This window comes from Camelina sativa, chromosome 12, assembly GCF_030686135.1.
Source record: "Camelina sativa cultivar CO46 ecotype springtype chromosome 12, ASM3068613v1".
NCBI classification, from domain to species: Eukaryota; Viridiplantae; Streptophyta; class Magnoliopsida; order Brassicales; family Brassicaceae; genus Camelina; species Camelina sativa.
In genome coordinates this window covers 22,539,441-22,566,365 of record NC_141891.1, presented here as the reverse complement: position 1 = coordinate 22,566,365, position 26,925 = coordinate 22,539,441, and the positions used below count along the sequence as shown (strand labels likewise).

At 37.2% G+C, this 26,925-nt stretch overlaps 4 protein-coding genes and 1 long non-coding RNA gene across 5 annotated transcripts; 3 read left to right on the top strand and 2 right to left on the bottom strand.

The window, feature by feature from the left end:
- Window positions 1-6,102: 6,102 nt before the first annotated feature.
- LOC147930914 (uncharacterized) lies at window positions 6,103-7,152 on the bottom strand. Its single transcript, XM_087477089.1, has 3 exons — window positions 6,685-7,152; window positions 6,473-6,570; window positions 6,103-6,352 (listed from the first exon to the last, which is right to left on the bottom strand). Exons 1-3 carry the CDS (start codon window positions 7,150-7,152, stop codon window positions 6,103-6,105), a joined length of 816 nt encoding a protein of 271 aa, XP_087333215.1.
- A 2,203-nt stretch (window positions 7,153-9,355) lies between these two features.
- On the top strand, window positions 9,356-10,603 carry LOC104732479 (uncharacterized). Its single transcript, XR_015575504.1, has 4 exons — window positions 9,356-9,494; window positions 9,603-9,928; window positions 10,007-10,101; window positions 10,181-10,603. It is a non-coding gene; the product is annotated as an uncharacterized LOC104732479 (long non-coding RNA).
- Window positions 10,604-12,954: 2,351 nt separating this feature from the next.
- On the top strand, window positions 12,955-14,979 carry LOC104732478 (uncharacterized). Its single transcript, XM_010452029.3, has one exon. It carries the CDS (start codon window positions 12,955-12,957, stop codon window positions 14,644-14,646), a length of 1,692 nt encoding a protein of 563 aa, XP_010450331.2. The 3' UTR covers window positions 14,647-14,979.
- Window positions 14,980-15,561: 582 nt separating this feature from the next.
- LOC104732477 (uncharacterized) lies at window positions 15,562-16,925 on the bottom strand. Its single transcript, XM_010452027.3, has one exon. The coding sequence runs from the start codon at window positions 16,583-16,585 to the stop codon at window positions 15,728-15,730; it is 858 nt and encodes a 285-aa protein (XP_010450329.2). The 5' UTR covers window positions 16,586-16,925; the 3' UTR covers window positions 15,562-15,727.
- Window positions 16,926-20,424: 3,499 nt separating this feature from the next.
- LOC147930913 (uncharacterized) lies at window positions 20,425-20,997 on the top strand. Its single transcript, XM_087477088.1, has one exon. It carries the CDS (start codon window positions 20,425-20,427, stop codon window positions 20,995-20,997), a length of 573 nt encoding a protein of 190 aa, XP_087333214.1.
- The last annotated feature ends 5,928 nt before the right edge of the window (window positions 20,998-26,925 follow it).

Sequence of the window (26,925 nt, the reverse complement as noted above, 5' to 3'; positions counted from 1 at the left end):
TTAGAAATGTCTTATCGGTTGACACAGTAGATACTGTTACTACGATGTGAACCCATTACAATAGTTTGCTTCTACCGATATATTTTCTCTTTTATACCACCGCATATCACGTTATGGTTGTCCGATTTATGCTAAGAGTTCTACTCTTTTGCCTAATATACTGGATGTCTGGAAGTGAAGGCGCCATTATAACCGTCATACCCCGAAGATGGACTCGAAATGATAAACTAGAGTGGGAATTCAAAGTCGACGTCGATTGCGGCGGTAGGGCAGTACAGTCCAATATTACGGATGGGGTTAAGGATCTCTGTTGTTTTGTGGATGATGCGTACTGTTTTTCACACACTCATGTTGCCTTCACTATGTCTTAACATTTATGTGTACACATATAATTAACATTTATGCATATGTACCAACACCGTTGACTCTATCCAGTCCAGGAAATATGTAATTGGATCTCGAATTCTCTAAGTTTGCGTTTGCGTTACGGGAGGCCTTTTGTATACATAACATTACACTTCTGTTATGACTTACTCGTTTATTAAATTGCCGTTACAGAGAACAGGATTTGGTATATGTACTCTGATCCACTCCTTCTGGTTTAAAATTATTTAAACAATTGAGTAGTGCGAAATACGTGTCAATCTCATGTATTCGGATTTCAAATGCGATATATACGAATTAGCTAAATATTAGCTGTAACTCACGCATAAGCTAACCCTAACCTAAGAAATGACACTTGTAGGGTTGGTCATCTTTGTAATGAGAATGTAATGAAAGAATTATGTGCACATAGGAATGCAAACTTAAATAAAACTCACTTGTTGACGTGGTTGGGGAATATATGGTTGGATAATAATGATACTTGATATAACTGCATGAAAAGATCGCGAGGTAACATCAAACCACTAATTATTTTATTTTTCGACATCCACTAACATAGGGATTGAGTATCGTTTTGGGCATCATAATGGGCCCTTAATATTTTAGGCATGTTTACATTCAGACATCATAAACCGTTGCGATGTTTACATAGTAAACGACGTATACGCGGCCATTAGATTAGAGCAACGGTCCGGATGGATGCATTGAATCAATGGAAGGGTGTTCTAAAGCAGAATATGTTTGTGTGCCGTCATCACAATTTACCGGAGTAGTTGGACACAGTTCTACCGCCTTAGAGTTTGTTATCCAAACTTCTGGACCACAACCTGTGGTGAATTCAAGTGAATATATCATCGTCACGCAAAACGTGGTCAGCAAACGGTTTTTTCCTAACACTGAGGGAGAAAACCTGTTTGGTTCGGACTAATGTGAGTATTGAGTTTTAAAACAATTTAATTTCCACGAATTGTGCTGATGGTTGAGTAACAAAAATTTCCCTTTACAAAACCAGCATTTGGAGGTCCTAATGGCAATGTTGTGGAGGAGACAAGGGAAAATCCCCCCCTTTCCTATTAGTATATACGTGTCAAAACCTTATTACGGATTTGAAATGCTTTATAAATTATTCAATAACCGCTCAGCTTAACGTAGTGGCATACATGACACCAGTTGGCAACTGCGATGCAACAACTGATGCAACTGATGCCCCAAAAGTCATATATAGGATGACGTAGATGAGATGTTTACAATAAAGTAGAGGGATGTGATTTATATCTCATCGATGTGTTTTGTTGACTAAAGTTTAATATGATATGTTTGTAATCATTAATAAGTTACGGAATCTGGTCACATTTGTAGTAAACGACGACAATGTTAACTAAATATGTTTCTCATTAGCATTATATATATGATAATGAAAAAAAAAACTGTAACTCCCACTTACTACGTACACATTTATTTTTTTATGTAGGTGTTGACCTCCAAAAGTTGCAACACATAGAAAAATCAATTGAAAATGCCGTCTGCAACTCAAAAAACGCCTGATATACCAGATGAAATGTTGATGAAAAATCCTCGGCTTTCTCTCAGTTGATGGTTTGGAGTACCTCGCTCCAATATTGAAGGCAAGTCCTCGAGGAGTAAAAACGGCGCTTACCCCAGAAGTTTTGAAGAATGCTAAAATCTGTAACATATGCTGGCATCCTACGAAGTTCCAAACACCACAGAACCTAAATGGTAGGGTCCAAAATGAAGGGATCCATAGGCGTATCTTCGTAAAATACCTAGATGCTGGCAACAAAATGGCAATTCATTACGAAGGTCTCCGGGTTGTTGCCGAGGCGAAAGACATTAAGCAAGGTATCGCACTTCTAACTCGTAACGTTCCCGCAGAAGCTTTATCGACTCTAGCATGTGGGTTTTTTTCTATGTTAGAGGGGAATTGCGACATGTTAGTTATCATCGTCGGGTTTCTCGCAGTTGATGGTTTGAAGTACCTTTCTCCAATATTCAAGGCAGGACCTCGACGAGTGAAAACAGTGCTTACGCCCCAAGTTGTGAAGAATGCTAACATCTCCAACATTACTTGCCATCCTTCTTGGTTCCAAAAATCACATCACCGAAATGGTAGAGTCTAAGAGGAAGGGATGCACTGGCGTATCTTCAAAAAATGCCTCGAAGCTGGGAACAAAAAGGCAATCTATTACGAAGGTCTCCGGGTTGTTGCCGAGGAAAGAGACATAAAGCGAGGTATTGCACTTCTAAATCGTAACGTTCCCGCAGAAGATAATGTCACACTAGCATGTGGGTTTTCTCTATGTTAGATGGCGGGACATTTTCTTTACATGTTTCATGCACATTACTACCGACTGAATTCATCTGAAGCAAGGCTTATGGGCAAGGGGTTGTTCATGTTGTTGGGTAGATATCAGACGGTGCGACTAAACACATACAGGGATTCATTCATCTATCCTATTGCTCCCTTGATCCCTTATCCAGAATGTGATGGCTTGTGTTTATTGGAGCATGGTTTCTACTCTCTCAACTATCTAGCTTATCACATGGTGTGCACAAATTGCGGTCTTTGGTGGTTGGTGAAAGCTATATCTGAGATCCTTTAGCTGTACAATCTCCTTAGATGTTTCACCCTAAACGTTCCATCTAAAGTTATTGTGTTAACAACGCAATACTTATATCTTCGTCAACGTGTGTACGCGCACTGAATCTGGCCTTTTGTTTCCATGGTTTTCTCATCTAGTAATTTTGAATCATGTACCACCTAATGTTGTATCCTTTTTTTTTCTGTTCTCTTTTGCAAAACAACTATACACAATTGATAAATCTGCCTATTGTGTATGTACAACAAAGTGTGCTTGGGTACATAGGTGTTTACGTTTGGTATGACTAATGTATAGTTTTGGTACAACTGTGCATTCGCTTGGTAAAGTCGTTTGTGATTAGTTTGCTTGAACCAAATTGTGACTAAGATAAGTCTAATTTCAAAGTGGTTGGGCGCCATAACGTAATTAAGAAAGTAGAAGGGGAAAAAGGCATACATCAACAAGATAATAAAATAATACCACGTACACAACGTAAATGAGTTGTCTGTACGTACACTACGAACTAAAGTATGACTGAACGTACAAAATATTGTTACTTGTGAGTGTATGTGTACTTATACAGAATACAGTACATAATGGAGACATACCCTCTAACACAAGTTGGGTATAAAAGATACAGGAAAAATAAATTACAAGAGGAAATAGGACTACAACAACAAAAAAATATGCCCAACAAGGTGGTCATTGCCATAACATTTGCAATGAGTGTTATATTGCATTTACAATATAATAACGTCTCCAATACCATGTTACATGTAAGTACATAACGTTATTGATGTAATATAACATACGTAACCCCATCGATCAAACCGTAATTAAGAAAATTTGAAATATACACCCGAAGAAAACCAAAGAAAGCGAAGAGTCGCGCTTATTAGAGAAGGAGAGAGAGGGAGTTGCTAGTAAGTCGCAACTACCAGTGGTGACGCTTTGTTTTATTTAAATAACATCTCCCAGTCTCCTTTCCAAACCCAGGGTAGAAACAAATAACAGGAAATTATCAGAGAAAACCATGGAATTTAGAGTTGATGCCATCGCTGATCTTAAACCAGGAAGAACAAATTGGTGTATCCAAGTGAAGATCTTGCATTCGTGGTTTGTTACTGAGTTCTTTCAAAAGCGGGTTCTGCTCCTTGCTAATAAACGGGTTAGTCAAGTTTACTTTGTAAAATATTTGCACGAAGTTGTTAATCTACCAGTGGTCTTATACAGGATTGATATGCAATTTATATGGTGAGACAATCGAGGTGGCGTTTTTACGAGGGACCTACAAGAATTTGAGGAAGTATATCTATGATGGTGATTGGAATGATATTAGGAATTTCAAGATCATCCAGCCAACACTTAGGGAGAGGAACACACATCATCCTTTCCAAATCAAATTTACTGATGAATCGACGATGGATCTGCTCCAATCGGTAAATCAGAAACTCAACTTCCGTTTCGAGGATTTGGGTGATATATCTTGAGGGAGAATTACCCATCTCATATCATTCGGTACGCTTATCTTCAATTTTTTCATTACACAAATTGTTGGAACAATGTTAAAAAATGTTTGATTTAACTGAATGATATATGTGTGCACATTACTAGTTTTTTAGCCCTGATACTAAATAATTAGGTTAGTAGACAATTTCATATCAAAGTACATAGGTTGTAACGTTTAGAGTATGTGTCTTCCCCGAATCAGATGTTTGTGGGTGTGTAGTTGGAGTGGAAGACAAAAGATTGCTCGAGAGGGCAAATGCGGCCAATGAAGTTGTCCTCACCCTACTGAATGGGAGGTAAAGGAGATTTGTGCTACCTTTTGAATACATTTTCATTTAAAGTTTTTTCCTATTCCCGATCTATATTAACATGAGAAAATCGTAGGAATGAAACCTTGAAGTGTCGTGCCATAGATGACTATGTTGCTCGCTTCATAAATGCTTGGAAGCAAACGGGTGTCATCTTACTTTTACATCCGAACCCGTCTTTTGTATTTTGCGGTTCTGGAAGGTTGGAAGCTACGAAGGTACGTTCGATTTGATAGATCAGATAAGGAAAATAGCCTTGTAAAACCATATATATCTAATTTTCTAAATGTTCTGTAGGTGCACCATGTCTCGTCAACACAGCTGCCTCTTCGAAAATCTATATAAAACCAGAATTCGTAGGAATGGAACATCACAAGGCGATGTAAGCTGTTTGTTTTCCTATAAAAATATCTAGTTGTATATGTTGTTACTGTCAAATACGTTAATACACTTTCTATATTTATCTCAGATCTGAATTCATTGGACGTTACTATATAAAACATATAATGGAGCACGCAGGAGAGAATGCAGGACCTTAAGAAGAAAGGAACTAGATTGGCGAAAGGGAGAGCTCAGGGAGTTTAGAATATTGAAAGAACCATCACAGATCTATGCAATTTATTAACTATTTATTTTTTTTTCCGGTGTGTTTGTACTTCTGAATGAACCGAATGATACGCTGATTCTGGATAATATATGGTTATATTTTGTCAACAAAATATAAAAATTAATACAACATTGTATATGTATGTACACAACAATAATTATCTACGATTTACGTACCTATAACCCGTACATAAAAAAAACGGTAAAAGTAACATAGTTCTTTGGTCCGTTGACATGTACAGTGAATGTGGTTAAACCATTTGCAAAACTATCCTTCCATCGCATTATGACCTCTCTAAAGGACCACATAAAATACGCAAACAGATATATTTTCGCCTTTGTAAATATCTTATTCAAACATAAAACCGTTTGCTTGACATATCTAAAAAGTCCACGCGAGTAATAGGCCCAACTAGGGCAGCCGGGACCAATTTCTCCAACAATTATAGTCAAACAAAACGGTGGGCTTACAAATTAAAAAGGTCCATCGTAAACATGTTACAAAAAGCGATGGTGGCACTTAGGAAAAACGAGTATTATCCTCACACGCCATGGAAAAATAATACAAACAACATTTAATAACCGATGATAAGGACCTCCTCTCACCAAAAACGTTAATATAGTACTACTATTGTTGCGGACCAAATGTGAAGTGCACACCATATAAAGAGAACACGTCTATTGTCGCCCCTGCACTACGTATTAGCTGGACATGTTGTACGGTTGTGGCCAACCTGTTGACACTGAGAACAAGCATGTTGTTTACGGGGCCGCTTCGTCTCCAACGCAACCTCGACAAAAGACTTCATCCTCGACATCTTTGGCCTTCCTGGAGGATTCCTAACAAAAGGCGGTTTACATCTGGACGGTGTAACATCAGTAGGAACGATGCAGGATGTATTTATCGGCATTATCGAGTCCGCATAACCACTGTAGAAGCTGTCTCTGAGGAAGTATGGATGGAACTGGATTATAACTGATTGGTTGGCCGTTTATTCGGCTGCGATAGCATGTACGCATGACATCCTCTCTAGATCAAAACGCCTACATGAACACCTCTTATACCTCAGATTGACAACATGCATAGAGGTACCACCACTTACTTGAAATCGATCTTCATCAATTTCTTGAACCTTTAGACGCCTTGAATGTTCAATATGTGTCTATGAGTAAATGAAAGCGTAAGTTCATATAACCAAAGCAACACAACATATCCACTACCATTTTCCACTCCTTGGGTTGACATATATCGATGGATATGTTAATAAATCTCATACCTGTAACAGGTTCTCCACTCCTTTGGTGAATAAAGTTGGCATTGCGCCAGCTTGTTTTCTCTTTGTAGCAAACCAACGTGTTAACATATTTCGAACCGCTTCTAATAACTCTACAATGGGATAGGCTCTCGCATGATTCAGTACTTTGTTTAGCGATTCTGCATTGTTGCTCGTGGTGAAGTTGTACCTATCACCAGGAAAGTGCGCATGCAGTTGCGGATTCGCTTCTTGAATTTGCTGGAAGATTTCTTCGAAATCAACTACATGGTATGCTGCAGCTGCTTTTTTTACCAGCCGGAATGTTTCGCTCCCACTAAATCTCTGAATAATATTCTTGTGAAGATGATAAGTGCAGATTCCACGACTTGTCAGGAGGTACACTTTACCGATAGCGTTACCAATAGATTTATGCCGGTCAGATATTAGTGCAAGCTCTTCATCATCAGGAATTACACTACTTAATTGCATAAAGAACTATTTCCACGACTCGTCATTCTCTGTATCAACAACGGCATACGCCAAAGGGAATATATTAAAATTCCCATCTTGTGTTGTCGCTATCAGAAGAGTCCCTTTGAATTCACCTTTCAAAAAGGTTCCATCTACAACTACAACTTTCCGCATATACCTGAAACCCTTAATACATCCAGCAATCGCAATGAAAACATACTTAAATTTGTCTTCTGCATCAATGACCAGTCTAGTAAGGGTCCCTGGATTAGAGCACCTCAGCCTGTATAAATATGCAGGTAATTCAGCGTATCCACTTTCAGGTGTACCCCTAGCCAAGCTACGACCATATCGTTCCGTAACAGAGCATGTATGTTCGCGACAATATTTGCGAATATGCATCACCGACGAGTCACCCATGGTTGAAGCCCGTATTCTCCATTTACAACCTTTTACCCAACACTCAATGATTAACAAACTGGGCGTTGAATATCGAACATTATAATCATATTTATCTAATACACTCAGCACCCTCAACCTTACCACCAACGTTTCTTTGCTATCTAACTTATCCTCTACAGCAATATCACCACCTCTGTTTTCTATTTTGCGAACCTCCTTCTCAATTGCATCAATTGCAGATTTAGTCTTGCGGGTACGGATATTTGTTTCTTTGTTACACACCTTTTCCTCTCTACAAGACCCCCTAGGTCCATCGTCCAATGATTCCTCTGCTCCATCCGGGGCAAAGTTGGAGTACAGCCGATAGTCTTCATCCCTATAGTCTTCATCCCCTGAACTTGCACCATCGTTGTCGTCACAGTAATCAAATCTACTGCTCTCCTCTTCATCTACTTCATCTTCATCTACATCCTTTCCTACATTATCTTCACCGTCTACCTTCTGACTCTCGTAATCTTCATCTTTCTTTCCCATTTCCTCTACCACGCCTACGAAATCATCTACAACCTCTTCAGAGGTATTGGGTGTTGGTTCTGTGGTTTTCGGTTTAACTTCCTCGAACAAGGTTTCACCAGATTTATCTTCAATCTCAACACATAGCCGGGCGAGTTCACCTCTGCACTGTTTGAGAAAATTTTGAAACTGCCGACAATTCGACACAATCACCGGTGGCATATAACATCCGCTTTTTTTTATATCTATCTAACATATAGCTCAACTTTATTCCAGAAGTTCCTTCACAGAAACCAAAGTCATCGAACACCATACCAGTAAACTCTTCAAACTTTGTTTCTTTATCGGCAATTATAATCCTGCACCCTTTGCTAGTATCAACATCAAACAACCATCGCTTTTTGTCTACCATCCACCTCCCACACACCAAAACGATATCTTGCTCTTCCATGGATGAACCCAGACGAAAGATTTCCGAATCAGAGTACGAAAAACACGTTTGCTCCGGCCGACAAACAGAATACGATTGATTAATCTTTTCCAAACATTATTACATGGACACCATTGATTCGGAAGGAGAGCAAACGTGTTTAGACTGTCGTAAATCTTTCTCCAATAAGTCTATCGCAACACTAGACTGTCTTTGCCAGCTCAAACAAATTCGTATTATTCTGGTAAGACTTTACAACTGTCAAAAATGCCTACTAAATCTACCACAGACTAGAAGTCTACCAATACACTACGAAAACTATTTCAGAAAACAAACAAAGTATACCAAAAATATCTGTAAATGATGAGGTCGGTCGCATAACTCTGTCGCAACAGGTCATTAGCCTATCATAAATATCTTCCCACCCTTTTACGTCTATCCATATACCGGCTACAAACATAAGTCGATTATCAAGGGCAATTCCTCTACCAACATAATCTAACAAAATCATATATCAATTGGATTGATCTACCTTAACCCATAAGTGTACCAACACTACAACTAAGTGTACCAATAAAATCTGACGTACACCTTGAATTAGTCACCTTACTATACAAACTATAACTACCGACTTGATGTACCAGATAAATGTACCGTCAAAGAATCGGTAGACTTACTCCCAGTTCCCAATGTTTTTTTTTCCACTAATAACATCAGCCGTAATTACGTTTTTTCCCAATACTAGTTTCAAAGGTACTAAGGGTACAAAATTTAGTCTAATAATTACTAACAATTGTGTGCTACTTTTGTAATAAGAAACCTTTTATGTAATATTATAGTAACTCTCCCTAAATTTGAAACATATATCGTATATGTTAAGAGGGGGACTTTTTGATACAGCTCGCCCTAATGAAAAAAAAAATTCTCACTTGAGTGTTCGCCCTAGCCGTCAAAAAATTTTCGTTTGGCCGGCGATTGGTGGCTTCCACATCATCGTTGTCGGCCCTGCTCCCTTGTATTTAAATAGTTTCTCTTCCTAGCTTCTAGTGTGTGTATCTTTCTAGCTTTCTCAAACCTAAATCTTATTGTCTCGTGCTTGTGGCGGTTTTGGTGTTGTTCGTAGGCGGATCTACTCCCCGGTGGTTCCGTCTCGCTTCTTCGATCTAGTCTTAGAGGTCTCAAGTTCCCAATCTGGTTTGTTTGTCTTGACAATCTGGCTCATTGGCTTTGTTCTCGTTGGATTGGGAGTGGTGGTGTCTTGTTGTTTTTTCGGTTGTTGTGGAGGTGGATTTGAAAAGTTTTATTCTTGGAACCTGTCGGCTTTGCGGTGGTGCTGCTTCGTTTAAGGCTTGTACTTAGTCAGATTTCTGTTTCCACGGCTTGGCTTTGAAAACCCATATGGTTCTGCGATTACGTTGCTTTGTTGTCGGGTTCTTCCTCTGTGGTGGTGTTAAGTGACTTCTAAGGTTTGTGTTTTGTTTATCCGACTGTTAAGCTAAATCTGATTTTCTCTTGGCTTTGGTTCAGCTTCGGTGTGAAGTCCTTTCGCTGGGAGAACATAAAAGGTTATCATTCTTTCACTGAAGAAAATGTTCTCAGGGCCTTGTTACCTCGCCCAGTAGGTGAAGATCCCTTCCTCCCCGCATCCTTAAATAATTTTTTCAATGGAGCATTTCAGCAGCTATAGCTTCGTGTTGTCAGCCTTGGCTGAAGCACGTCATTGGAGTTATTGGGTTGAGTTTCAATTGAAGATATAGCGGTATAGAAGGGGATGGTTTCTTCATTTTTAGCTGGTGCTCTTCTTCTCTGTTCTACAATTTCCTTGTTAATCTTGTTTGGCTACAGCTTTAATCCTTCGCTCTCTTGAGTGTATTGGTGTTTGTCTGTTCTCTGAGCTTTCTTCATCTGCGGATGAAGAACTCATGCGTCGGTGTGCCTACTTCAAGTTTCTCTCCCGACTGCCTTAGTTTTTAGAGTTGAATCTTATTAGCTTTTGCAGTTGTTTGCTTCCCTTATCCTTTTGGGTTAGTTTCCTCTGTTCTTTTGGAGCTTTAGATTTTGTACAGATGTTTGTAAAAGTTTGAACTTGAATGATAATCCTTTCAGTGAAAAAAAAAAAGAAAATTTAAAATATAGAGGTGAAAATATCGGAGTTAATGCACGTAATCGGCTTACAACGGGGGACCGTATGTTGTCTTGGAACTCAGGTGTAGATCCGTCTTGTGTGTTTTGTCGGGCACCAGTGGAGACGTTGGACCATTTATTCTTCATGTGTCCTTACTCCTTGAGGATTTGGCGTGATTTAACTGGTCGGCTCCTTCGTAGTAACACTCTGCTCGTCTATCTCACCTTCTATCTTTGCTCTCCAGCTCCACGATACCAGGCACCACCTGTTTCCTTCTACGACTTGTCCTACAAGCAACATTACATACCATTTGGGTCGAGCGTAACCGCCGGAGACATGGTGACTTGCCAAGCTCCGCTGTCCAACTCGTCTGCTTTCTTGATCGTTTGGTTCGAAATATCCTCCTCTCAATGATGTCTGATACGACTAAGTTTGCGGACGGGCTTCAGCTTTGGCTAGCGTCGAGACCTAGTTTCAACAGCCATACAACTAAATTCTTCTGACTCTTTGAAATAAGGACGCATTCTTTGTAAAAAGGAATTTTTTTTTACCTGAATATAACATTCATTCAAAAAAAAAAATCAGAGTTGCTACATTCAACCTTCTACATTTAGACATACTGGATTTGATTGGTATCATTCAAGCGAAGCGGTTAATTTTATTTTAGCAATTGTAAAAAAGAATATTAGAAAAAAATGAAAGAAGGAAAGTAGTTTAAATTAAAACAAAGACTGCATGTATCACTCCTCCACCCAATTTTACCTATACGATCTATATTCTATCGAATTACATAAGAGTTATAATTTATACTCCTTTAATTTCACATAGATTGATGTTTCAAAAAGTAATTATTGAAAACATTTAATTTTTTAAATTATTATTGGTATAAAATTAAATAATATATTTTAAGTAAAAGAAAATTATATAGTTAAAATCAGTAATTATTGTTTTTTTTAAATGTGTAAAAACTGCTAAAAAGGAAAAATGATTGCCAACTACGTCAAGTATATGCTAACACATCGCCACACATACATACAATATAAATGTTTTATTAACTACACGAACTATTGTCATTACATACGGACATGCATAAACAAACATGATTTATGTGTACAATACCATAACCATTTAATTCTGATACTTTCTTTGCCGGAATCCGGTGTTGACTGGTATTGACCGGCGTTGTCCGATATTGACCGGCGTTGACCAATTTACTTTTCATAAACAACAAAATTCAACAAAATAATTACATATCTTTACTATAATAAAATTTTACTACAAAATAGTATAATATATGTACATTTTCCTTTTGTAAATTCAAAAGTTAGTATTAAATTTTATACCATATTATATTTATTATATACAAAAGGGAAATTTATATTTGTTATATACAAAAGGAAAATGTATATTTGTTATAATAATTTGTAGTAAAATTTTGTTATATACAAAAATTTCCTTTTATATAACAAATATAATATGATATATGACAAATATATCAAAGGATGAGACATATAATTTTTTCTTAAAATCTTTTGGCTTAAAAATGTTCATAGACTTTTTATAATTGAGTCTAGTTTGTTTTTTTTTGTCAAAGTATATTGCACCTTGCTATATATTTAACCTTTGATTTACCATTATTTTTTATATATTTGTTATATAAAAATATTTAATAGCATGCTACATAATAAAATATAATAGGGTAAAAAAATGATATGGTATAAAATTAAAAACCAAATTTTGAATTTATAAAAGGAAAATGTATATTTGTTGTATTATTTTGTAGTAAAAAATTATTATATAATTTTTTAGTAAAGTTATGTAATTGTTTTTTAACTTTTATTTTTTTTAAAAAATAAAAAAAAAATTAATTTTTTGGTCAACATTGGTCAACGCCGGTCAATATCGGTCAACACCGGATTCCGGCAAACAAATCATCAGAATTAGATGGTTATGGTGTTGTACACATAACTCATATTTGTTTAACTCATAACCAAGTAACTGTGTGTTGGCCAACACTTGGTGTGTGTTGGCCAATACTTGGTGTAGCTGGCAAATATTTTTCCAACAGAGGGACAAAAAGAGCATATTAACGTTAGATCTAAAGTAACGTCCTTTCATCCTTTGCCATGGTCGATGACGACGCAAGTAGAGTCGCTCCACATCCACACGTGTAAGCATGTCGTTTTAACACATTACAGAGAAACAACTGCAGAAAGCTCTTCGATTCCTCCGCTTCACAAAGACCAAAACTCTTGCATCTTGGTACTTGTCTCTCTGAGAATGACATTCATCGTACTCGTGTAGAGATCTTGAGAAAAGACAAAGAAGAAAAAAAAAAAAAAAAAAAGAGATGTTAGGAAGATCCAGAACAGGAGGGGGAAGTTTCCGACCAGAGAATATAGGGCAAAGCGCAGTGAACTTAATCGGAAGCATAGGCTTCTCTTTGTTGGTCATCGGAGTCGTGGTTTTCACCATTATCACTGCAACATACGAACCAGAAGATCCGCTTTTTCACCCATCTGACAAAATCACAACTTTCCTCACATCTAATTCAAACGCTACTCTTCAATCCGATGACACTGTTGTTAAAACCGGCGAAGATTTCATGGCGGCGAACCAAACCGCGTTCGCTGGATTCATCAACATAGATGATGTCGAGACTTCTGAGAATGATTCCGATGCGAATCAGCTGGATTGTGATACCAGCATCCCAATTGATTGCAAAGATCCTGAAGTTTTTCACTTGATGATGAAAGCTACTATAGACAAGTTCAAAGACATTCACTTTTATAAGTTTGGTAAACCTGCAGCTGTGGAAGGTGCTACTTCTTGTGATATGGCTTGGCGTTATAGGCCTAAAGATGGCAAAACGGCTGCGTTTTATAAGGATTACCGTAGGTTTGTGATTGAAAAGTCTGAGAATTGTAGTGTTAGTGTGATGGGGATTGGTGAGTATCATTCAGGTGTGAATGCTAGGAAGAGGAAGAGGAGTTTGAAACCCGGGTTTGAGAAAAATTTTGGGGGTAAGGTTGATGATTTCTCATTGCCTGTGGTTGGTGAAGCAGTTAATGATTCACTTCCTGTGGTTGAGTCTGAGACTGCCTTTATACAAGGTCGTTACTTGGTTTACGTTGGTGGGGGAGATAGGTGTAAGAGTATGAACCATTTCTTGTGGAGTTTCTTGTGTGCTTTAGGGGAAGCACAGTATTTGAATAGGACATTAGTGATGGATTTGACTCTCTGTCTGTCTTCGGGTTATACCTTGTCTGGTCAGAACGAGGAAGGGAAGGACTTCAGGTTTTACTTTGATTTTGAGCATCTGAAAGAGTCTGCTGCTTCTGTGTTAGACCAAGTGAAGTTTTGGACAGATTGGGGGAAATGGTATAAGAAGAATGGATTAAACCTTCATCTCGTTGAAGACTTGAGGGTCACACCGATGAAGCTTGTTGATGTAAAGGACACATTGGTCATGAGGAAGTTCGGGACTGTAGAACCAGATAACTATTGGTACAGAGTTTGTGAAGGCGAGACAGAAACTGTTGTGCAAAGGCCATGGCATCTATTGTGGAAATCTAAACGACTGATGGAGATCGTCTCTGCGATTGCTTCCAGGTTAAACTGGGATTATGATGCTATTCACATTGAGCGAGGGGACAAGGCAAGAAACAAGGAGGTTTGGCCTAATCTTGAAAGGGATACTTCACCAAGATCCATCTTACCTACCCTTCAGGACAAAATTGAACAAGGAAGGAATCTTTATATTGCAACAGATGAACCAGAGGTATCTTTCTTTAACCCTTTGAAAGATAAGTATAAACCCCATTTTCTGGATGAGTTCAAGGATCTTTGGGACGAGAGTAGCGAATGGTATTCAGAGACAACGAAGCTTAATGGAGGAAACCCAGTCGAGTTTGACGGTTACATGAGAGCTTCTGTTGATACAGAAGTGTTCTTGAGAGGGAAGAAGCATATTGAAACATTCAATGATCTTACCAATGACTGTAGAGACGGAATCGGCACTTGCAACATAGCAGCAAGCTGATCTCTCTCTCTCTCTCTCTCTCGTAAGCATTATCAAAACTTGTTATCAGATATGGTTGTTTGTTTGTAGGTTGATAGATGGCGTGAAAGACATCTTGTTCCACTCGTTTCCGCTTTGGTAATTGTAGAAAAGTTTTGTATGTTCCGTAACTAATTTAACGTTTCTTTTTAACTACTAGTATGTACCTCTCTACATCTTCGTTTTTTCTTTGAGATGTCACTAGCATAGACTTCGGTGTCTTAAACTGAGTTACTTTTGTAAGTTGCTGAGTTGATGAATTTTTCTTCTCGCGAGATTCGGAACAAAATTATATATAAGATTGTAATTTTTTCATATCCTAATTGTGGTTTTGAATAGATACTACTAACCTATCCTATACTAGGCTCTTAACCAAGAAAACTACCCATCTAAAAAGTTAGGTTATGAGTATATCCATGTGACTTTATTGGGCATTAGTAGTTGGTCCCATTCCTAACCAACGATACCGTTCCCTATAGACACTAATATATCTGGCAGCTGGTACCCGGGCAGTTGGTTGTTTGGGCCTCGCCTGTTTTGTTCCTCTCCAGCTGGACGTCACATGTTTGAGGATCAACAGAGCTTTTCTTTGATGTAGAGAGATAAGTGAACCTGAAATGTTGTGCAGCTAGAGCAGGCTAAGTCTTCATTACATTTATGGTAATGTTTGCTTATCGGATTTATTTTATAATTTCTCAGCGAGTCAGCGTTCCTCGATAAAACATGTAAACAATCTTGAGATTGAAAAGAACTAGTGTGTACACCAGAGGATTCTAAAGTCAAGCAAGCAATCTTACAATCATTCCATCTTCATCAGATCGTCTGCTGAGTTGGCTAAGAATCAAAAGGTCTTGGTCAGTGTTACACACACACACACACACATTGCACTAATAGATAGTGGGAGAAACAGCCCGTCTTTGCAAACAAACCCTTTTTCACGTCTTGGTAAATTTGAACTAGTCAAATTATCAAGAATGGGTCACACGCTAAGATTGATGTTGAACATGAGTTTACAGTCAGGCAACAAAAAGAATGCAAGCTTTGGTTTGAAAACATTTTAGACTTACTCCAATTTCCAAGCATAAAGGAAGAGACAAAACTCAGACGAAGAAGAAGAAGAAGAACTACTATCCTTGGTTCCTCCATCGCTCGCGTCACTCTCACCGTTCTCTGGTTTAAAGATGAACAAGCCGTGACCTGTACCGGGCGTGCTGAAGAACCAATCATACACATCCCAAAACACTTGAACTGGTTCTTTATCCACCAAAACCGTTTGATTCCCCCTAAATTTCCACTGCAGATTTCTCACCTGAACCAAAATGATACCATCAACGCTAATCCACATCTCAGGATCCTTCTCCCCGGTCGAGCTCTCCACTACGATCTCATGCTCTTTCTTCCTATCATTGAACTTCGCCCTAGTCGAAAAGCTCTTCTTACCAAACACATTTTCTTTCTTGTAGAACAAGGCAGCGTCAACCAAGGCAGGTCTTGATTTAGTTCTCTTAAAAGCTTTCTTTTTGTGATCACCCAACAATAGAACAACCTCCTCGTCCGATACAAGAGCCACGTAAAAATCTGAGCTCGGCTCAGGGCTGCCGTTGAATTTAGCAGACCTAAAATCCCAATACACATCTACTTGGTTTCCTTCAACCTCAAACGATTTGTATCCTTTCTTGTTCCAAAAGTGCCATGGCTTAAGATCAACCTTGCAACAGTAATTCATATCCCCTTGTACGCTAGTGACCATCACGGTTAAGGAATGGTTCATAAGATTTTTAGACCATAGAACCCTAACATTTCTCCAGAATCCAACCATGTGTGCTTGGTAGATGCACGTCACGCTGCTCTGTGCCGTCTTGTACGTAACTGGATCCTCTGTTAACTTTTCTGCCTTGGAAGATTCTGATCTCAAAGACATGATTCTTCCAAGCCTGTTTAAACAGAGATGTCAAAACCAGAGTAATTTGATAGAAAGAACAAAAAAATATCTATGACTCAAAAAAACATCTGGACGCATTAATATTTGAAAGAGAGAAAAAATAGATTCAAGGATGAATGATTGAAGGAGAGAAGAAACATCAAAGACGCGCAAGGATCTTCAAGGAAGAGAACATCTATCAAACACAAATAATAATTTTTATTTCCAGTTGTTCTTCCATTTTATTTTATTTTAATTTTGTTAAAAAATTTATAAAACAAATTTTTAAAAAATGTCCAGTTGGTTTTGTCCCCAGTCGTCGTTACTCAAAAAAAAAAAAAAAAAAGGAAAATACAACAATATCCGTAGTTTATATAATAAGATTAGTTTTTTTATTTTTTTTTTATTTTTTTTCTTATTGCTAAGAGCCAAGTGTGTGGAGTTAAATAATTTTACTATAGATGCACATATATATATATATTTGTTTTGGTTCATTAAATTGCACATGGAGTTATGGACAGCAAACGTTTGTCCAGTCTCAAATTTTGCAGAGGATTGATTATTAGGTCAAGTCTGTATGAATATACAAGTTTTTTCAATGGTAACATAAAAACATGTTCATCAAATCATTGCCTTTCGATATATTTGCCTTTTGTATATATAGGAGTGATCATGTGTGAATCACCACATGGAACTGATCGTCCACGTATTATATCTTATCTAGTGATTTTCTCCCCAAAAGGCTAAAATTCATGGGTGCCTGCTTGGTAATTAACATTGATAGGTCCGAGGACACCTTTAACATTATTTAGTTTACAAGCTTATGGTTCTACTAAACTTATACTTATTTTATTTATTTCTTTTATAAGATTGAGAATATTATAATTTAATATTTGTTTCCATCGATTATTCCTTTTTTTTTAGCAAACAATCAATTATTCTATTTTAAATTTAGTTTTGATTGGTAGCATAAATTAATGTTGAATATTTAGTTACTGAACTGAATGGATGAAATAAGTGGTTGGAATTCAAGAAGTAATTAGAAGGTTAAACCTTTTTATTTTCTATAATTTTTTTTTATTTCTATTATTTTTCTTTAACAAGTTTTAAAAATAAAACTAAAAAGTTTAAAATATTTTACTACTTAATTGTGTATTATCAATCATTAATGTTATCTAACTGTTTGTTCTAACTCAGCCGCCTTTTTCATTTTTTATGATCGTCTTCTCTTTAACGGTTTTTTCTACAACTGATAAAAAAAAAAAAATTAACCACCTTATTTAGGTGATGTGACAATTCGACCATTTATTTTTATCTGTCTTGACGTAATTTTACAAAACAAATATATATAAACACTTAATATTTGTCAAACTTTAAACCAAATACAATAAAATTCCTAATCAGTTCGGATTTAAATATATTCATACATGCAAATCTTTATATACTTATTTAAACAATTTTGATAAAAATCGAATTATCGGTCTTTACGACAAGCATGATGTTTGGTCTACGGATGACGAGACGGTTCGTGATACAGCGGTATCATATTTTGCTGACCTGTTTTCGTCTATTAATCCGTCACGTTTTGACGAAGTTTTGATGGAAATCCGTTATTACAGTGATGGATAATGAAATGGCCACAGCCTCGGAGGGCGAAGTTAGGAAGGCTTTATTTATGATGCATCCGGATAAAGCACCGGGGCCTGATGGGATGACTGCTTTGTTTTTTCAGAAGGCATGGGATGTGGTTAAGGTAGATCTGGTCTCATTGGTCAACAACTTCTTTGAGGAAAACACTTTCGAGTCGGGTTTAAAACAAACACATATATGTCTGATTCCCAAGGTCACTAAACCGACCCGAATAGCAGAATTACGTCCGATTAGTTTATGTAATGTGGGGTACAAGGTTCTCTCAAAGGTTCTGTGTAATCGGTTAAAAACGATCTTACCAGGTTTAATCTCAGAAACTCAGTCTGCCTTTGTTCCAGGTTTAATCTCAGAAACTCAGTCTGCCTTTGTTCCAGGTCGTTTGATCTCGGACAATATTCTGATTGCTCAAGAGATGTTTCATGGTTTGAGGACTAATAAGTCTTGTAAGGGAAAGTTTATGGCAATAAAGACGAATATGAGTAAGGCATATGATAGGGTGGAGTGGGGGTTCCTCGAGGCTTTATTTCGCCGAATGGGCTTTGCGGAAAAATGGATCTCATGGATAATGTTCTGTGTCTCCTCGGTACAGTATCAAGTTCTTATTAATGGCCAGCCACATGGTCAGATTATACCTGAGCGAGGATTACAGCAGGGGGATCCCCTGTCTCCTTACCTATTTATTCTTTGCACAGAGGTTTTAATAGCAAATATTTGTAAGGCAGAAGCGGATAAGCGGATCACGGGAATTAAGGTGGCCAATAAATGCCCCCCTATAACGCATTTGCTATTTGCAGATGATAGTCTTTTTTCTGGAAAGTCGATAAGGATCAGTGTGGGGTAGTTTTGGATATTCTAAAGCAGTACGAGGCGGCATCTGGACAGCAAATAAATTTTGCTAAGTCTTCACTCCAATTTGGTCATACGGTTGATGAACCGACTAGATTGAAGATGCAGGGGATTCTGGGGATCTCTACTTTGGGCGGGATGGGATCATACTTGGGAATACCAGAGAGTTTGGGAGGGTCCAAGACAAAGGTCTTCTCCTTTGTTCGAGATAAATTACAGACCATACAACTGGTTGGACGGCTCGATTGTTATCAAAAGGGGGTAAAGAGGTTATGGTTAAGTCGGTTGCGACTGCTGTCCCGAGTTTTGTGATGTCTTTTTATCGTTTACCAAAAACAATCACATCCAAACTGACAAGTGCAGTTGCTAATTTTTGGTGGAGCTCTTCGGGTCAGGAGGGGGGTATGCATTGGTTAGCCTGGGACAAGCTCTGCAGTAGCAAACAGTTAGGTGGTTTGGATTTTCGAAATGTTGATGATTTTAACACGGCGTTATTAGCTAAACAGTTATGGCGACTGATTGAGTTCCCGGACTCTCTGTTTGCCAGGGTTTTTAAAAGTCGGTATTATCGGAACTCTATTCCGATGGAACCGTTGCGTTCATACTCTCCTTCCTATGGATGGAGGAGTATTGTCTCTGCTCGCTCTTTGGTGAATCTAAGACTTATTAAACGGGTTGGATCGGGAGATACCATTGATATATGGTCGGATCCCTGGATTCCAGCCCAATCCCCAAGACCAGCATTACAAAACGGGTCTCCTGCAGATCCTAATTTATCCTTATCTCACTTTATTGATCCTGCTACGCGCACTTGGCGACGGGATCGGCTTCTCGAACATTTTGATCCTGTGGATGTTTCTTTGATTCAGGCCCTTCCTTTAAGTAGTTATCCGCAAGCGGATTTCTGGGGATGGCATTTTACAAAGTCTGGTAAATATACGGTTAAATTAGGGTATGATACAGCGCGGCTAGGTGTCCCCAGTTTCTTTAAAGCTGTTGGATCGGGGCCGGATATCACCATTCTCCTTGCTGGGGTCTGGCAAGTGCGGTGTCCACCTAAATTGAAACATTTCATGTGGCAAGCTCTTACTGGTTGTATTTCTGTTTCGGCGAACCTGAAACGGCGTGGTGTTGCCTGTGATGTTGGTTGTTCGCGGTGCGGGGCAGAGGAAGAAACTATTAACCATGTTATTTTCCTTTGTCCCCCTGCACGTCAAGCCTGGGCTCTGGCTCATGTACCGGTGGGTCCACAGAACTTCCCGACATAATCGGTTTATGCTAATGTAGATCATTTTCTAGGGCGGAATAATCCGGGTTCACAGATTGATTTTTTCCCGTGGCTTATGTGGTATATTTGGAAAGCACGCAATGCCAAGGTTTTTGAAAATCGAACGGAACACCCTGATGAGGTGGTAAGATTGGCCGAAGGGGAGGCGTCATCCTGGCTTCTGGCCCAGACGGAGGAGGGGGATTTGGTGGGTCCGTCCCCTACTTCCCTCTCTGCTCGGCCGTCTCGAGGGGGTCCTCCTTCCCTTCCTTTGGTTTTTTCGGGGTATCGATGTTTTGTTGACGGCTCTTGGAAAGAGTCCGATGTTTTTTCAGGTGCAGGATGGTGTTGTACTTTTGTACAGCAAGAGTCCCCTCTGCTCGGAGCTACCAATTACAGGCGCAGTCTTTCCCCGCTACATGCTGAAGTTGAAGCATTTCGGTGGGCCATGCGGTGTATGATTGGGCATGATTTTCGGGAGGTGACTTTTCTCACGGACTGTTCCGATCTGGTGAAGATGGTGTCTTCTCCTCAAGAATGGCCTGCCTTTGCACCTTATCTAGACGACATAAAGATGGACAGGGAGGAGTTCTCTTCTTTTTCTTTAATTTATGTACTCGTAATGCTAATGTTAGGGCGGACTCTTTAGCACGCCAAGCGCGTGTAAGTCCGTACCACATTTTGTTTGTAAACGATTTCCCACCAAATTGGCTCGTTTGAGCTAATTTTCTTGTTGACAAAAAAAAAAAAAACAATTTTGATAAAACTTTTACCATCATTAATGTTGCATATTACGAAAAATTTCATTGTATTTAAATTAATTTAATAGCTAACAAAAGAAAAATTTATATTGGTTTACAAAATAATAAAATAATATTTCAAAATTATATAACAAATTTGATTTATTGTTTCAGAAATCTTAGAAAACAATAACAAACTATTTAATTAGCCTAAAACTTGATTTTTTATACACAATATTCCCTATATAAACAACACTAAGTGTATAACGTTAACTATTCATATCAAAATCTAGATCAACAAAGACAATATATATATTTAGGAATTTACCTCATTCCTTCTGTTTTTTAGTTCTACACATATTTCCCAGATTCAACATGCAGCCCAATGTTTGCAAATTCGGATCTAATTTAACCTATATAAAAGAAGACAATTTTAACCTCTTAATAAAACTTTGACAATATACATATACATAATCTAAATGTAATTTTGGTATATAAATTTAGTATATACTAACATAGTATACCGATAATTGTAATGATGTTAATATTAACACTAATCACTATTATAAATTTAGTATATTAAGATCTCTAAAAATGATTCCATCAATTTGTAATGCCGGATCACAAGTCAATATAGACTTCGTTGGGATTTCTTTTAAATTTTACCGAGTTTATAATTAACGAATTTTGGTATTGTACCCAAACTAAATAGTGGTACCCACTACACATCAAAATCGGCGTATGAAATTAAATAAATTAAATATACAGCATTATAAAATATATTGAATAAATAAAAATTTTACTATTATTTTGTAACTAACAAATCCAAATTTAGGTAAAAAAAAAACTTTCTTCGCGTACAACATCGCTATCTACTTTATATATATTTACACTAGATAATGACCCGTCCGATGTGTGGGTTTAAAGTTTTGTAAAATAAAACTAAATTTAAACAAATATATTAAATTTTTGTTGTACGTTATTTATAAGTTTTATTTTGCTATAATATACTGATTTATATCCATTTACAAATCTTTTATGTATGTTACTATTACCATTAAAAGCGTATTTTACACCTAAATATACTCTATGTTATAAATATATCATTTACCACTACCTAGAAAATGTTTGTATGAACACATTAAGCCAACTATTATATATTTTTTCTTTCACTTTTGCATAGTTTTTTTAATTATTAAAATTATTGACTCAAAAAATATTTCAAAAGAAATATATATTACATAGTATACTAATCAATGATGTATCATCATAATAGTGTATGACCAACCATTGAGAGAACCTCGGCTCTGCCCTCCTTCCTTATGGAGATAATCTTGTATCCAACCTCCTCTACCATGGAGAAAACTTTGGCCCCACTTGAGTCCAACCTCCTCCACCTTCCTCCATTGGGGAGATAACCTTGCGTCCAACCTCCTCCACCATAGAGAGAACCTTAGCTCTGCCCTCCTCATGTGTGCCGACAACATGTTCACGTCTTTTAGCTATCTCAAAATGGCTTGTTCCGATAACCAATGAAACTAAACACCATTTTCTAACGTCACAAAATCTTTTGATAGTAACTAATGTTAAATTTTCCATTGTATTTGTGGAAGTGTCTTTGACACACCATGATATAGTCTTTGTCTCTGGAACGCCCCGACTGCCACCTTGCTTAGTAAGCCCCATGTCCACTCTCAGTTCCTTGGCCACCTTCCTCAGTGGGCCTCACGTCTACTCCTGGCCCTCCCATATCCAGCGGCCGGTTTGTCCGAAGTCCTCTGGATCTATCAACAACAATTTTTGTTTTTACAATCTATCTATCTATCTATCTATCTATCTATGTTTGTTGTAAGGTTGTGTTTGATTAACCTATTTTATCTAACCATTAGGTGATGATGAGCTTCTACTCCTTATCTCCCTTTTAGGATTGAATGAATGGTAAAAATTATGTTTGCACAAAAAAGGGTCTATGACCACCCAATAAAGGTTGAAAAATTAGAAAAAAAAAAATTTGACATAAATAAATAAATAATAGAAAACTATAAGCACGATAATAAATGAATCCCAAATAATTTAAAGGTGAAAAGATAAACTAAATAAAAAAATCTAAATATACTACATTAAATTTAAAATACAGTATTAGAAAATGAAGACACATACATTAATCTTTTTTTTAGGTCAACATATTAATCTTACCTATTCAAAACTGAAAAAGGGGAAAAGTAGGAAAAAAAATTTGTTTAAAAAAAAAAAAATTACCTTTCCATTAAATTTTTTTTACCAGTAGAACCAAGTTGAAAGCAATATTTTTGAATAAATTATTTTGTTAGATGAAAATATAAGACGATCTATGTTTATATAGAAGTGAGTATTTACAAAATTTAGAATTAATAATTAATTGTATATCCAACTTTATATAAGAGCAAGTTCAATGGTGGAGTGTTAAAAAAAGATTTTAAGTATGGTTTTAATTATAATAATGAGAAATAAGGAAGTTAAAAACTTTTTTAAAAAATGTAAAATGGTATACTCCAATGGTAGATCTTAATTTTGGGTTCCTAATTTAAAAAAAAAATTTGAAAAGTATAATATGTCAAATACAATTTGGTTTGTTGAATTTATAAACATTTTGTAAAACATAAATTATTGCATTTAGTAAATTAAAAGTTACATAATTTAAAAGCATATTAAAAAAAATTACAAAAACGATTAATTTTAATCTTGACTTGTGCCGAATTTTTGTCATATATTCTCAACCAAATCAGCTTTCAATCGTCGATGTCTTTTTCTATCACGAATATCATTTCGAGTGATCATCATTTCCGTGAGGTTTGAAGGTTCCACAGAATATGTGGCATCTACTTGTGAAGTTCTGTTTGATTGTTCTTGTGCGAATTCTAACACATTAAACTGAGTGTATCCATCTCGTTCGTCTTCTACTATCATATTGTGCAGTATGATACACGCTCTCATTATCTTTCCAATTTTTGCCTTATCCCAAAAAAGAGCACGGTTTCTGACTATGGCAAATCGAGCTTGCAATACTCCAAAAGCACGTTCGACATCTTTACGTACAAATTCTTGATGTTGTGCAAATAAGGATGCTTTTTGATCTTGTGGAAGTGGAATAGATTGGACAAAAGTAGCCCATTCTGGATAAATACCATCTGTGAGATAGTAAGCCATACGATACTCATGGCCGTTGACACTATATTTCACTTTAGGAGCTTGACAGTGTAATATATCATCAAAAACAGGTGAGCGATCAAGAACATTGATATCGTTTAATGTACCTGGAGGTCCAAAAAACGCATGCCATATCCAAAGCTCTTGTGAAGCTACAGCCTCTAAAACAATTGTTGGCTTTCCAGACCCACGTGTATATTGACCTTTCCATGCAGTTGGGCAATTCTTCCACTCCCAATGCATACAGTCGATGCTTCCTATCATCCCAGGAAATCCCCGTAACTCTCCAATATCAAGTAGTTGTTGCAAATCTTCCGGTGTGGGTCTCCTTAGATACTCATCTCCAAATAAATCATTGATTCTTTCCACAAAATGTTCCAAGCATGAAAGTGCCGTTCTTGGAGCAAGCCGGAGGTATTCATTAAGGGCATCAGCTGGACAGCCATATGCCATCATACGAATTGCTGCTGTAGTCTTTTGTAGTGTTGAGAGACCGAACCTTCCGGTAGCATCTCGCCTTTGTTGAAAGAATGTAAATTCAGTGGAGATTCGTTCAACAATACGCATGAACAATCCCTTGTTCATTCTAAAACAGCGTCGAAATGTTTGAGAAGAATATACGGGATCTTTGCTAAAATAATCATTCCATAAACGGATATCCCCTTCTTCCCGTTTTCTTTCAATGTGGACTCTTGTTTTCTTTGGGTTGGTTGCTTCTTCAAAATCACCATGCTGATTAACTTGATTATCCAAAGCTTGATCGAAAGCATTATCAAAAGTATTATCAAAATATTCATCCATCATTTTTGAAAAACTTGGACGAGAAGAAGATGCCATCTTAGAATAAAGAATAAAAGAAAAATGTTTGTGAACTTGAAACTTTAGTGGAAGAAATAAAATAGAAATGTTTGTGAACTTTAGACTTTAGTGGAAGAAATTAAATAGAAATGTTTATGAACTTGAGACTTTTGTCGAAGAAATAAAACAGAAATGTTTTTGAGAAAGAAGATGTGTGAGATAACTTGTTATTCATATCGAAATAAACACAACTTGTGGTGTTTAATCGTGGAGCAAGCTTGTGGTGTACATTGTTTGCCAAAATTTGTGGTGATCCTATCAAAGTATATATCACATGCAATTTCTACTATACAAAGGTACAAATGAACTGTCACATTCTATACCAATATGTGGTTCTGAATGCACACCATCTTCTTGTCTTCTTCTTCTTTTTCTTCCGAGTACACACCATGCCAATATGTGGTTCTGAATGCACACCATCTTCTTGTCTTCTTCTTCTTTTTCTTCCGAGGACACACCATGCCAATATGTGGTTCCAATTTCATCTGATGCAAGGACACAAACACAAATCAAACTGAATGATACAAAAGCAGGAAAATAAACTTGCAATTTCAAACTGAACTCAAACTAACATTTATACAACATAACATACAACAGAACTCAAAAAACAACCGAATCAGCTTAAACATCCAACCGATCTTCTCAAAGAACATAAACTGAATATTACAACATACACTAACAACGTTTATAAGAACAGAAACTTAAACAAACATAAACATGAACTTAAACTCATAACTAGATCTCCAACATGTCACTGATTAACTTACTCTTCAAAGCCATTTCTTGTTCAGTAAGTGGTTCTGTTTTTGCGAGTAGACTGTCAAGCATTTTATGCTTGACAATCTTCTCTTTACGCAAGCTTTGCTTCTCTTTCAAAGCATAGTCCTTTTGCCTTATATCCCACATGCTCTCAAACCCTTCACTAGAAGCAACAACTGCTTGACTAGACGTTGGTTTACTCACATGTCTTTTACCTTTGGCCTTTGCTGCCTTAATTCCAGGAGGTCGAGCTTCATCCTCCTCAGCGCCCATAACTGGCACAGAGTTTGAAGTCTGATCATCAAACTTTCTTCTCTTTGATGATCCATCACCTTTTGTGGCATAAGAGAGACACCATTTCTGCTCATGTCGAAGCTTCCTCCAAGCATGCTCAAGAGTGATTTATTTTTATTTATTTTTATTCATAAGGATTCCTTAACAATCGGTTAAAATACACTGTTGAACTTGCTCTAATAATGCTAAAATCGATTCTAAGTTAAGCATTTTAAGAATTGTTTAGGATCGTATATGTGTTGCTCTTTCATTGGTTGGGGAAAAAAACAAAACAAGAACAAAAGAAAATCGACCAAAGCCTATTTTTTCTTCTCTCTTTCGTTTCTTTTGAGCCATCCTCGAGCCATCCTCCTCCTCTGCGATTTTGATCTCAAGTCTCAATTCGTCGAATCGAAAGAAGAGATGTGTCAGAAATCGGTTTCTAATCCGCCGTTATCACCCTCCAAGCGACGCCGGTGACAACTTCGGCCTGATTCCTCAACCGCAAACACCAATCGGGAAGTTAAAAAATTGATGAGTTTGGTTCAAAGGCTCCAATCTTGTCCCCATGGTACGCATATCTCTAATTTGAAGTGTAGAATTTAGAAATTTAGGGTTTTCTGATTTGGGTATTTGTTTTTTGTGTTTGATTAATATTGGGTCTTTGTCGATTGGGTCTTTCGATTGGGGTTTGATTTTAGCAAGTTCAGGATGTGAGTTTCATCTCTTCCTCTACTTCTTCTTCGATTACTTTGTTTGAA

What these genes read in the sequence shown, in the direction of transcription:
- LOC104732478 (XM_010452029.3), top strand. Translation starts at nt 12,955, where the DNA reads ATGTTAGGAAGATCCAGAACAGGAGGGGGAAGTTTCCGACCAGAGAAT.
- LOC147930914 (XM_087477089.1), bottom strand. Translation starts at nt 7,152, where the DNA reads ATGCAATTAAGTAGTGTAATTCCTGATGATGAAGAGCTTGCACTAATA. An exon ending in GAGTGGAGAACCTGTTACAG is followed by an intron (nt 6,571 to 6,684) that starts GTATGAGATTTA and finishes ATTTACTCATAG; the next exon opens with ACACATATTGAACATTCAAG. An exon ending in ATGCATGTTGTCAATCTGAG is followed by an intron (nt 6,353 to 6,472) that starts GTATAAGAGGTG and finishes ATACTTCCTCAG; the next exon opens with AGACAGCTTCTACAGTGGTT.
- LOC147930913 (XM_087477088.1), top strand. Translation starts at nt 20,425, where the DNA reads ATGTGGTATATTTGGAAAGCACGCAATGCCAAGGTTTTTGAAAATCGA.
- LOC104732477 (XM_010452027.3), bottom strand. Translation starts at nt 16,585, where the DNA reads ATGTCTTTGAGATCAGAATCTTCCAAGGCAGAAAAGTTAACAGAGGAT.